The sequence below is a fragment of the Marmota flaviventris genome, chromosome 2, assembly GCF_047511675.1.
Source record: "Marmota flaviventris isolate mMarFla1 chromosome 2, mMarFla1.hap1, whole genome shotgun sequence".
In the NCBI taxonomy this organism is placed as follows: Eukaryota; Metazoa; Chordata; class Mammalia; order Rodentia; family Sciuridae; genus Marmota; species Marmota flaviventris.
Genome location: NC_092499.1, coordinates 89,124,969 through 89,138,009, shown reverse-complemented (window position 1 = coordinate 89,138,009; position 13,041 = coordinate 89,124,969). Strand labels below are relative to the sequence as shown.

The 13,041-nt window shown below is 35.4% G+C and overlaps 1 protein-coding gene across 2 annotated transcripts in view; it reads right to left on the bottom strand.

The window, feature by feature from the left end:
• Positions 1–1,047: 1,047 nt before the first annotated feature.
• Positions 1,048–13,041, bottom strand: part of Bub1b (BUB1 mitotic checkpoint serine/threonine kinase B) — a 58,882-nt gene continuing 46,888 nt past the window's right edge. For both annotated transcript variants that reach the window (XM_027925779.2, XM_071607313.1), the window contains exons 19-23: positions 10,610–10,759; positions 9,534–9,676; positions 5,783–5,954; positions 4,967–5,073; positions 1,048–1,603 (exon numbers count right to left, since the gene is read on the bottom strand). In XM_027925779.2, coding sequence (XP_027781580.1) covers positions 1,372–1,603; positions 4,967–5,073; positions 5,783–5,954; positions 9,534–9,676; positions 10,610–10,759 — 804 coding nt within the window. In that variant the 3' untranslated portion in view covers positions 1,048–1,371. The remainder of the gene's footprint in view (positions 1,604–4,966; positions 5,074–5,782; positions 5,955–9,533; positions 9,677–10,609; positions 10,760–13,041) is intronic.

Here is a 13,041-nt window from a genome sequence, read left to right as displayed (position 1 = left end):
ATCTACATTTACTGTCTAGTCTCAGAGTAATGACTGTGTGTCAACTCAATGGAATGAGAAATAAAGTGAACAGAGCAGAGAGAAAGGGCTTGATTACAGAAAAGATACACATGTATCATTTAACATAATCAGTATGAGAAGCAAATGTGAGAATGTTTAAAGAGCTGTCTTCTGGTTAAGAGCAAATATTTCTAAGTTGATCATCTTTCAGATCCAAGTCATTTCACTGCTTCAACTATATACAGTATGCTTAAATATTTTTAGTTGAGATATACTTAGGATACCCTTCTTTTTAGCAATTTTAGAGCAGTGACTAGAATGAAAGGAAAAAAAAAAAACAGGCACCAGCATGTAAGAACATTAGATAATCTTGATATTCCAATATGAAATAATCAATTAGATAAGTTTTCATTCCTCTTTTCTACAATTTTCTTCTATATTCCCAAGGTCAGGTATAATTTATACTTCTACTTGGGTGTCCAGTGCTTCACTGAGACCTAGTCTCTCCCAAATTACTCTATGCTTTAAAGTTATCTTTTTATTCTGACCTCCTGCTTCCTTAAATCTTCTAAACAAGAATCTCCTTTTATTCCTTCACTGATCTTTTCTTGCTCTAATTCATTCTGCATGTAATAATAGAATGATGACTATTCCATTTATGAAAGGTTGCTAAACCCTGTTCCAAGTCTTTTCTTTACCTAACAACCACATTCCTAAATCAATAGACCCAGTAGCAGCAACACTACTAGGTTATATAAATATACCAAGGGTTGACAGATAAAAATACAAGCCATATATACAAAATATAATTTTGCCACTTGAAATTTAAGGCAATTCGGTGTTTTACCTACTTTTTGATCTAGATCACTTTTACTGGAAAGTCAGAAACACCTAAAAATATGGTTCACTATTCTGTCCTATTATAATCCTATTGTAATTGTTACAGATCTGGGATATGTCAATTTCCGGTCAAATAGCTCCTATCTATAAAATTAAACCACTTATTTAGTTTGCAAAAAGTAGATGAAATGTTAGAAGCACAAAATCAACAAATACTATTTTATTATTTATAAAATACATGGTGACCATAAGAGCACATATTACAAATTGGAAAAAGTACAGGACAAAGTAAAGGCAAAAGGGTTAAATGACAACAAAGTATCCATTCATATTGAATCCATTTAGCATAAAACAGTTCTTTGTTACAGTTAGATAAGGCTAAGAGTAGGTTCACTACTGTGTTAAAAATGCCAGTAACTTAGAAATATACCTCTACTCAAAAGTAGAGAAGTATTGGTAGTGCCTCTAAATGTGTCCTAAGTTAAATTACAGCGTATACAGACCCAGGGTTCCACAATACAACCATTGATTTTAGGCAGAAATCTGTGAGAGACCTGACTGCCTATCTTGCTGAAAGAGCAAAGCCCCAGGACTAATTATCTTCCCTACCTTCCATAAAGCTTTGTTCAGGTGACTTTGGAATGTGATATCAAAAACCCCATTCATTTCTGCTGCAAGTTCCCTCAGAATAGACACTGTGGACTCATCACTGGTATTCAGAATCCGCACAAAGAACTTATTCCACAGTTCACCATCCTTTATCCTAAAATATATAAAACCATTTCCATCAAGATTAGGCATATGAAAATTAGAATTATTTTTGCTTTCAACTCAGAGGTACATTTATGCACCAAAATGATTTCAGGTAATAAATAGGAATCTAGGGTTAGGGATAATTCAAAGAGCTCTTTGAAAGCCCAGGGAAGGAACCACAAAAAGAGCCTACCATAGTGGGAAAAGCTATAATGCACATGAAAGGAAAGCAATTCTCATCCGAATCTATAAATTACCTATGTATATTAAGATATACTCTTCTCCACAAATAGAAAAAAAAATTTGGTTTCCCCTTACTTTCCATAAGTCATTAAAAAGACTATATATAGCTCCACATCCAGTGGTTTTTCATCCTTACAATTCTGAGAATACTAAATTTGAAGCAATCTGATTAAATCTATGTTTGTACCTCTGCTTACTATTATTTTTATCAGAACACTTCTATCATAGTATAGGGCATGGCCATACCCCACCTATTTCTGCTTGTGACGTTCAGACCTGTCTGGCCATAGCCATCCGACCGAAAATGCCTGATTATCCTCTATGCTGACACTATGTTCCAAGTCTATTTCTTTTCTTTTTTTAAAAAATTTTTTAATATTTATTTTTTAGTTTTTGGCGGACATAACATCTTTGTTTGTATGTGGTGCTGAGGATCGAACCCGGGCCGCATGCATGCCAGGAGAGCGCGCTACCGCTTGAGCCACATCCCCAGCCCCCCAAGTCTATTTCTAAAATACATATAAGAGGGCTGGGGATGTCACTGGTAGAGTGCTTACCTAGCATGTGCAAGGCCCTGGATTCAATCCCTAGCACCATGCACACATACAAAGTAAATGTAAGAAACAAATATGACTGGTAAAATTCTAAATTAAATAAAGAGGAAAAATAAATTCAATGCTTTTAAGAGGGGAAAGTGGAGAAAAGGGATATTAAATTAAATATTCAACACTGATTTTTTTTTTTGTCTGAACCAAAGAATGCACCAATAAGTCATACACTGGTAAGCTTATGCTGAAAAGTTATTAGCCAAGATAAAAAAAAAAAAAAGGTGGAACAGAAGATATTTAGTAAGTTTTATGAGTAGGTTTGAAGAACTAAGGTTCTGAGACCAAGAAACCCATTTTTCTGGGTGTATATGTGATGTCTATTTTTGAGCTGGGTGTCAGGGTGCATATCTGTAATCACAGCAGCTCAAGAGGCTGAGGAAGGAGAATTGAGAGTTTCAAGCCAGCCTCAGCAACTTAGCGAGCCCCTAAGCAACTCAGTGAGACCCTGCCTCTAAATAAAATATTATAAAAAGGACTTGGGAATGTGGCTCAGCAGTTAATAACCCCTGGGTTCAATCCCTGGTACCAAAAAAAAAAAAAAAAAATTATATATATATATATATACACACACACACACATAATATATTGACATTTCTTGCTACATATTTGTACACGCACATAACATAATTTGATCAATTTCATTTCCCAGTTCTCCTTTCTCCTCCTTCCTCCCCCCAGGTACCCTTCCTCTATTCTACTAGTCTCCTTTCTCTTCATGAGACCCACCCTCTTTATTTTCCCTTTTTCTTTCTAGCTTCCACAAAGAAGATATATGTCCCTTGACTTTCTGAGTTTGGCTTTTTTTGCTCAAAAGTTCCATATATTTTACAGCAAATATATAATTTCATTCTTTTGTTGTTGTTGTTGTAGATGGACAAATACCTTTGTTTTGTTTATTTTTATGTGGTGCTGAGGATCGAACCCAGGGCCCCGCATGTGCTAGGCGAGCATTCTACCACTGAGCCACAACCTCAGTCCACCATAATTTCATTCTTTATAGGTGAGTATAATGCCACTGTACGAGTGTGTCTCACATTTTCTTTATCCTTCACTGGCTGATGGATACTGAGACTTGGTTCCATAATTTGGTTATTGTGAATTATACTGCTATAAATAGATATGCATGTATTGCTATAATGTGCTGACTTTAATTCTTTTTTTTAATATTTATTTTTTAGTTGTAATTAGACACAATACCTTTATTTTATTTATTTACTTTTATGTGGTACTGAGGATGGAACCCAGGGCCTTGCACATGCTAGGCAAGCGCTCTACCGCTGAGCCACAACCTCAGCCCCTGACTTTAATTCTTTTGGGTAAATACTGGGAGATATTGTTGGGGTCATGTGATGGTTCCATTCCTAGTCTTTTAAGAAACCTCCATACTAATTTCCATAATGGTTGTACTAATTTACAACCACATCAGACTTGTAAAAGTGGTCCTTTTCCCCCATGTCTTCACCAACATCTAGCATTTTTTTTTCCCCCAGTATGAGGATCAAAACCAGGGCCTCATGCATACTACACAAGTATGCTATACCACTAAGCTACCTCCCCACACTTATTATTTGTATTCTTGATGATGGTCATTCTAACTGGAGTGAGATGAAATCTCAATGTAGTTTTGATTTGTATTTCCCTGACTGATAAAAATATAAAAAACATAAAAGACATTTTTGAATGTATCTGTTGACCATTTGTATTTTTTTCTTTTAAGAAATGTCTGTTTAGCTCATTCTAAGCAGCTAATACTAAAATATTATTTGTTTCTTCACCAGGAGATTCAATCTCTGGTTTGGTTCTACCCCCTCATTAAAATAACCCCTGGGTTCAATCCCTGGTACCAAAAAATAATAATAATAATAATAATAATAATAATAATAAAAATAAAATCAGTATATAACTTAGAAACCTTCAAGAGATGCTTATTAACTTTTGATAGAATGACTATTAAAAAGAAGTTTATGGGGCTGGAGTTGTGGCTCAGAGGCAGAGTGCTCGCCTAGCATGTGTTTAATCCTTAGCACCGCATAAAAATAAAGATATTGAGTCCACCTATAACTAAAAAATAAATATTAAAAAAGAGGTTTATGACTAACACCAATTGGTTAAAAAGTTATTCTCCAAAAAACTTCTATTAACACTTTTAAACCAAGAAGCTTCTATACTACTCATCAATATTGATAAACTCAGGTTCAGAATTACTGAAGTCTGAATAGTTCAAGTCTTATTTGTTTATATATATATATATATATATATATATATATGTTTTAGTTGTCAATGGACATTTATTTATATGCAGTGCTGAGAATAAAACCTAATGCCTCACACATGCTAGGCAAGTCTTATTTTTAATTAGCAATCCTTGATCCTGCACCAGTACTTAATAAAAATGGGCTAAAGTTAAATTACTGGAATCATGGCATTTGATTTAAGAAACTAATGTTACAAAAGCAGAGACAGAGCACCCAAGAGAGAAAATAATTTTCACAGGCAAAGACCCTGAAATCACAAATACTTACTCAGAAGTATTTTGGCTAAGTTTCCAGAGGGACCCATCCCAGAAGACCTGTAGGTGCTCCTTGAACAATAGTAAATGTGCTAAATCTGCTATACCAAACAGGTCTACCTGAAATCACAAAAAGTGCCATCAGCTAAAAAATTTCTCTGCCTCATCATGGCAGTTTATTTAGGTAGGAAGTTGAAAGGTATCATAGAGCTTAAAACTTATTTTATGACATACAGTTTAGTAGACTATAGGAAAGAGAGAAGCTCCCCAAAGAAGTGATCAATTCTATGGATTATCCTTAAGAATCAAAGATGACAAACTCTCTGGACTATCAAATCAAATGTATAGAACAACACATGTGTGGGCTGCTTGAATCAGCAAATGCCTTGTCTAGAGCTCAATCAGAAAAGATTTTTGCATATAATGCCAACATATAAAACACTTCACATTTTTCTAATGTTCTTTTTATATACATTATTGAATTTGATCTACACAATAATTCTAATGTGTAAGAGCAGAGACTGTTATACTTATTTTGTAGAGATCATAGAAAATGACTTACAAAAGATCACATGGATTGTAAGTAGTAGAAGACACAGCCCTAACACTTGGGTTACTAAGTCAGGTGTTTATATGTGTATGTGTATATTCTTCAATGCTGTGACAGGAAAATGATATATTTTACTTGACTTGGTGACACAGTATTTGAAAACTAGGTCATCTATTCTAGGAGAGTCCATAGTAGTAAATCTAGCTTTTACAGCTTATCTAGATAAAGAAGAGATTAAGAAACACTTCCCATATTTCCTCAGGATTGTTTTACACTTACCTGGTAGGGAGAAGAACAGTTAGCCAGGATCTTTTGTCCTTCCAGGATCTGTATAGTCCGAAAGCCGTTGAGGGGAAAAACATCTAGCTGCACCCTAAGGTCAACACTGTAGGAAAAGTCCACTATCTTCAAAGCTTGACTGTTCTTATTATAATCATAGGGATCGTAGATTCTAAGCCCAGATTTAAGAGAAAGAGATAATAAAAATAGGCCATGAAAGAAGCTGCATAGCTGATCTTTAAAAAAAATACTGCAGGTATGTATTAGCCATTCCAACAGCTCCCTCCAGTGGTCAGTAATAAAAATACACACAAAGGAACAAGGACAGTGTCCACTCTTGTGGACTAATTAGTGTGGACAGTGTTAAGACCAGTTTGATGACACTCAGTATATCTAAATCACACTTCATGGCCACTACAGAATAGTTATCAAGCTTTCATTTTATATAGTAAGTACAGGAAGTAGAGAGCAGGTTTCTGCCTTACACTGTACAAATCAAAATATACAATAGCAGCTGGGCGTGGTGGCACATTCCTGCAATCCCAGCTACTCAGTAGACTAAGGTAGAAGGAAAGCAAGTTCAAGGCCAGCCTGAGAAACAGTAAAATCCTGTCTAAAAAAAAAAAAAAACAGGGGCTGGGGAAGGCTGGAGATGTAGCTCAGTGGAACAGTACCCTTGAGTTCAATCCTTGGTTCTAAACAACAACCAACACCATACAAATAGCAATGATTTATATACTAGCAGAAATTATGATGGGAGAAATTAAGCTTTTATAAGTCTCATAGCCTTTCTTGTTTACTACTGTAGATGGGCTTTGCTTCCAAAGTTTAATAAAAACAAAACAAAATTAGGCTTTTTTTTTTTTTTGGTAAAGAGTTGCCTATAAAATTTTGTTTCTATTAAACACAATATTGTACCTTACTTCTTTGCAATTACAGCTCTTATTTTCTAAGAAAATACTTTAACATGAATTCACTACCAATTAATTATATTTCACGTAATAAACCTATTCTAAGGAGACATAGGAATGAGAGAATGATAAATTATTTTCATGTTTCTTCTGTTTTCCTCAAACTCCTGATTGATAAAGGCCTTATATTCCTAAATACAAGCTTTAACTAATCTAATCTACAGCACAGAAGAATCTTACTTTAAAATTTACAACTCTCCTAATTTTCCTTGGCCCTAGATCCAACTTATTTTTGATCACCATAAAAACTATGATCACTTAAAACATTTTTTTTTTAAACTTTGGAAAGATAGAAAAAATATTTCTTAGATGAACAAAAAGAAGCATGATAGTTGATCAGAGGGATTGTGAACTATCATTACCATGGGCAAAACTTTCTGGTTTTTATGGATCTTATTTTTATTACTGCCCCTGATCCCCAAATATGTAGACATTGAACTAAATTATTTTGATAGGTTCTTTATTTTGTGAATCTACATGAAATTTATTGCCAAATTTGTTAAGAAGTAACAACATAGAAAGTAATGTTCCTTTGACACACTATGTGCTCTCCTGGAGTCCCTGGTGGCTGAGAAGGTCTATTTGAAGACATGGACCACAAATGCCCAGTTCTAAAAAGGTTTAGAAAATACCTCTGATTCCAATTTTCATAGCCTGGAGAACTCTACCACAGTGCTCTGAACTTTTAGTGTTGTAAAGTAGGGACAAAATAAAAACTATATCAGGGGTTCTCATAGTTGGAAACAGAATTTTTGGTGGTCAACATGGCTCGGGGGAATGTTACTTGCACTTAATTGGGTGAATTGGGGATTTATGGGGAATAGGGATATAAAACATCCTGCAATGCTTGAAACAGACCTGCAGAAAGAATTGTCTCATCCAAAATACCTATGGTGCTCTTGATAAAAAATGTTGCTATGTAATGTCTGGGCAACTATTAAGACTGCTATCTTGCTGGATATGGTAGCACACACCTGTAATTCCAGCAGCTCAGGAGGCTGAGGCAAGAAGATCACAAGTTCAAAGACAAGCCTCAGGAACTTAGCAAGGCCCTAGGTAATTTAGCAAGACCCTGCCTCAAAATGCAAAAATAAAAGGGTAGAAATGATAGCCTGTTACACAAATTGATCTGAAAATGTACTTTACCCATGAAAATGAAGACTAAATACAAAGGAATTAGTTAATAAACATCCATTCAATGTTTGCTTTGCTATTCTATAAAATTAATCTAAAATAAAAAGTGCTTCAAGTCTGACAATTCACTTATTCTTATTTTCCTGTTATTTGAATATGCAGTAAGAGTGAAAAATATAAAATGCTGGGTTAATGTAAAAAAAAATTATTTATAAATAAAGAGCTGGGGACACTGTTCAGTGGTTGAGCACCCCTAGGTTCAATCCCTAGTACAAAAAAAAAAAAAAAAAAAAAAGACTGTTATCTTAACCTGGAGGCTGAGACAGGAGGATTTTAAGTTTGAGGCTGACCTATGCAATGGCATAGCAAGATCCTATCTAAAAATAAAAACTGAAAAGGATTGGGTGCATTGCTCTTGTAGAACACTTGGTTAGTAATGTGCTAGACCCCTGGGTTCAATCCTTATTACTGTAGGGAAGTTAAAGACTACTATCTCAGGAAAAAAGGTAGGATTCTCTAGTTCTTTGCAGAAATCCATTTTGAGGCCAACTGTGTTTAAAAGTCTAATTCAGCCTCTTCTTATAGGTTAAATAGTCAAAAGAAAGGTAAAATAAAGATTTCAGGGCTAGTGTGGTGGCACATCCCTGCAATCTCAGTGATTACAGAGGCTGAGGTAGGATTCAAGTTCAAGGCCAGCCTTGGCAATTTAGACCCCGTCTCAAGTTGGTGGTACAGTGACCCTGGGTCAATCTCTATTTCTGACGTGGTGTATGGAGGGGGGGAATAGGATTCTAGCTTTTAGTGTATATTAATGACCTTAATAAGTTAGCTGCTTACTAAAACACAGGGTTGAGGAAGAAAAGGCATCTTTAAATCAGGCCACCCTACTCAAATACTATGAGACCAATAATCACTAAAAGGGTGTGCTGATTCTCTGATCCTTTATATAAAACAAAAATCTTGGGCCATCTTTTCCTTGTTTGTGACTCAACATTTTCTATATTTTTTCAGCTCTAAGTATTTTGGCTTCATTTTTTTCTTTTTGCCCTTTGCTCAACCTCCAAATCTTATGACTAAATTGGGTTTAACTTGAAGACTAAGTCCTTTTACTTGGTTTGTATTTACACTCTGGTTCTACTAACTTCTTTTGGCTCTTGTCTCAGTTTGGCTTAACTTAAGCTTTGGTCTTTGAAACTGAGCAGTGCCTCTACTGCTGCTATATCTGCATTGTCCCAACTCAAAAAAATTAGTAGACAATGTAAGTCACATTCCTCAAGATATTTATACTTCATATCTCTTCACACAGTTAATTCTTTTATCTGAATTAATATATTTCCTCAATGTGTTTTTCCTTTTCTTTTTTAGTAGATGAACACAATACATTTATTTTATTTATTTATTTTTATATGGTGCTGAACATTGAACCCAGTGCCTCACATGTGCTAGGTAAGAGCTCTACCACTGAGCTACAATACAGTGTTTTTTTCTTTATGTTCTTTTAAGCTAATCCTAATGATTACTTTTAGGTAGCAAATATTCTCTGAAAGAAATGTGTTCACTGATATGGCATTCATCAAAAAAGCATAAAAAAGGGCAATTACCCATGTCTTTAAAAAAAGCTGACAATTAGAATAAAAAGAACCAACCTGTTTCTTAGAATCAAACTCCTTGGACTCAAGTCCCCATGGACTATTTCTGCTTTGTGTAGCTTTTCCACTATTGTCAAAAGATTATAAATAATCAACACTATTATTTCATGGGTAATAAATTCACTGTGCTGGAGAAGATCCTGGAAGTAGAAGAGAAAATATGAAATTTTTCCAGTTGGGGCAATTATAGTTATACTTAATACCTTGATAACTGATGCTCTATACTCTTCCTTTTTGTTCTCTACTAGAATGCTGACTAGGTCTATGTCCCAGTTTTAACAACAGTATGATCTCCTATAATATTGTAAGGATTTAATGAGATAAAGGAAAGAGTATCAAGGATGAACCGCGTCCATAAGAGGTGCTCTGTAAATGTTTAAAATAATGTCATTCCAACCATTTTAGAGAATTCATATTACTATCAAAATCCTCGGCAAAAATTTCTTAAGAGCATGCCAGTGGTGGCTAAGTGGTAGAGCATTTGCTTAACACGTGCAAGGTTCTGAGTTCCTAGTACTGGTGGTGTGTGGGGGAGGGTAGGGGGGTCAGGTGCAGGGCAAAGAATAAAATTATATGTTGTGTCTGGGTTTTAAAATAATCCTAGGAGTGGGGCATAGTGGTGCATGCCCAGTGACTTGGGAAGCTGAGGGAAGAGAGTCACAAGTTCAAGGCCAGCCTCAGTAATTTAGCCAGGCCCCAAGCAACTTAGTGAGATGCTCTCTCAAAATAAAAAATAAAAAGGACTGGGAATGTAGCCTAGTAGTAAAGTGTCCCAGGGTTCAATAGTGACCTCCCCCCACCAAATCCTGGGGGATAGGGGTGCTATATATAAAACAAGAGTGTCCATGAGCTGATGATTAATTATCCTAGTTAGATGACTGGCTCATGGGAGTTTACTGTATAAATCTATCTTCTTTGTTGGTCAAAATAAAAAGTTAAAAAAAAAAAAAAAACTCATGAAAAGTAATCAATGCTTTAAACTTTTAATTCATCTATTGCTAGAACACTGGCAGGAATTTTGTACTACTATCTACTTGAGGACTGTGAATTATGTTTTTAGTATTAATGCAAACCTGCAAGGTGAAGCAGTTTACATATTGGTACCAAACAATATAGCCATCTTCATATTGATAACAGCTGCAAAAGTGATCATACTCCTCATTTAAACGTTCCTTTAACTTGAGGTTGATATAAAAGTCCCATGGGATGGATTGAGAAGATACCTATAAGATATTTTAAAAATAAGAGCAATTAGCTGGGCACAGTGGCGCACACCTGTAATCCCAGTGGATTGGGAGGCTGAGGAAGGAGAATCATGGGTTCAAATCCAGCTTCAACAATGGCGAGGCACTAAGCAACTCAGTGAGACCTTGTCTCTAAATAAAATACAAAATAGGGCTGGGGATGTGGCTCAATGGTTGAGTGCCCCTGAATTCAAACCCTGGTACAAAAATAATAATAATAATAATGGAGCAATTAGAATCTATGCCTATGGCTAGCAAACCAAAACCAATTCCTTCTAGTCTTTCTGATAACCCAACACAAATAATAGTGAACTTTCTTTTTCCCCTTAAAGGAACATCTTAAAAGGCATAAATCTACAATAATGGACATAATAGCAACAAGATTTTGGAAGCTGGAAAGAGGAATAAGAGGTTAACATTTCAGTTAGATGACCCTATAGTATATAACTGGTAGCAACAACTACCTATGGAAGTAAGGCTAAGGGTAGAGCTAAAGTAATAGTGATTGAACTCCATTTAAGAAGAAGCTAGACCCTGGAATCTCCCTCTTGTTCCTTTAGGCCAGCCTAGAAACTGCCACCCAACGATACCCAACCCCTTACCAGACTACAAGTTTGTTTCATTTAAAATATCAAACAATGGAGCTTTGGACTAGAGGACACTAGTTACCAGTACAGATGGGAATAGAAAACCGGGAAAAAGTTTATATATGAAATGTTAAGATGTAACTCTCTACCATTGCATTCTCTGAACAAATTTCCTTATACAACTTTCAGAAAACTAGTAACCAGACTTATATGCTCTAAATAGGAAATCAGAAGTCTTATTAGGGGGATCTGTTTGGCTCAATAGAAAAGATCTAAAGACTGAAGGGTTTTCCAATAAAATGACCCACCTACATCATCCTGCAGTGAGGTACTTAGCTATTAAGGTCCCTCTAAATTCAGAGCTTTCCATTAGTTTTTAGTGTTCCACATTTAAATCTGAACAGCAAGCCAAAGGCTCAGAGAAAGCCTCTAATATGAAAGAGATGTAAAAAGACAAAAACAGGAGGAAACATGACGCAGGAAGAAAAAAAACATTTAAAGTATCATTAATGCTACAAAGAAAATCCTGGGAACAAAAAAAAAAAAAAAAAAAAGAAGAAAGAAAAAGAAGTCTTGTATATTAAACATAAGATCCTATCATTTAATGTTTTGAACAACCAATAAAAAAAAAAAAAGATCCTATCATGATCCAGAGAGAGAGAAAATTAGTTTCACACAGTCTGGTGGCATACACCTGTAATCCTAGCAACTTGGGAAGCTGAGGTAGGAGGATCTCAAGTTCAAGGGCAGCCTCAGCAACTCAGCAAGATTCTTAGCAACTCTGAGAGACCCTGTCTCAAAATAAAAAAGGACTGGGATGTAGCTCAATGGTAAAGTGTCCCTGGGTTCAATCTGTGTACTTCCCCCCAAAATAAAAAACAATGAAGACTAAAACAAATTTGACAAAATACAGCTGGAACTCTGTATCTGCAGGTTCTGCATTGGAAGATCAACTAACCATGGATAGAAAATATTTGGGAGAAAAATTGCACCTATAAACTTTTTTTTTCCTTATTATTCTCTAAACACAGTACAACGACTATTCACATAGCATTTACATTATGTTGGGTATTATAAGTAATCTAGAGACAAAATATACTGGAGGATATTTTAGGCTATATTCCACTATTACACCATTTTATTTAAGGCACTTGAGCATCCTCAGATTTTGGTATCTGTAAGGGGTCATGGAACCAATTTTCCACAGATATCAAGGGGCAATTGCACTATAGAAAGTAAAGTAATTCCAGGCATAATGGGGCATGCCTATAATCCCAGCGACTCAGAATACTGAGGCAGGAGGATCAAGTTCAAAGTCAGCCTCAGCAACTTGGTGAGGCCCTAAGTAACTTAGCAAACCCTTGCCTCAAAATAAATAAATAAATAAATAGATAGATGGATAGGATTGGGAATATAGCTCAGTGATTAAGCATGAGTTCAATCTTTGGATCAAAAAAAATAAAACGTAAAGGGATGGAGTTGTGGCTCAGAGGTAGAGTTGCTCACCTAGCATGCGCGAGGTCCTAGGTTGGATCCTCAGCATCACATAAAAATAAACAGATAATAAAAATGTGTGTCCAACTACAACTAAAAATAAATATTTTTTAAAAAGCAAAGCAAAAAGACAAGGAGAAAAAAAGTAATGTTTTTAGAGGTCCTGAACAGGAGAATCCA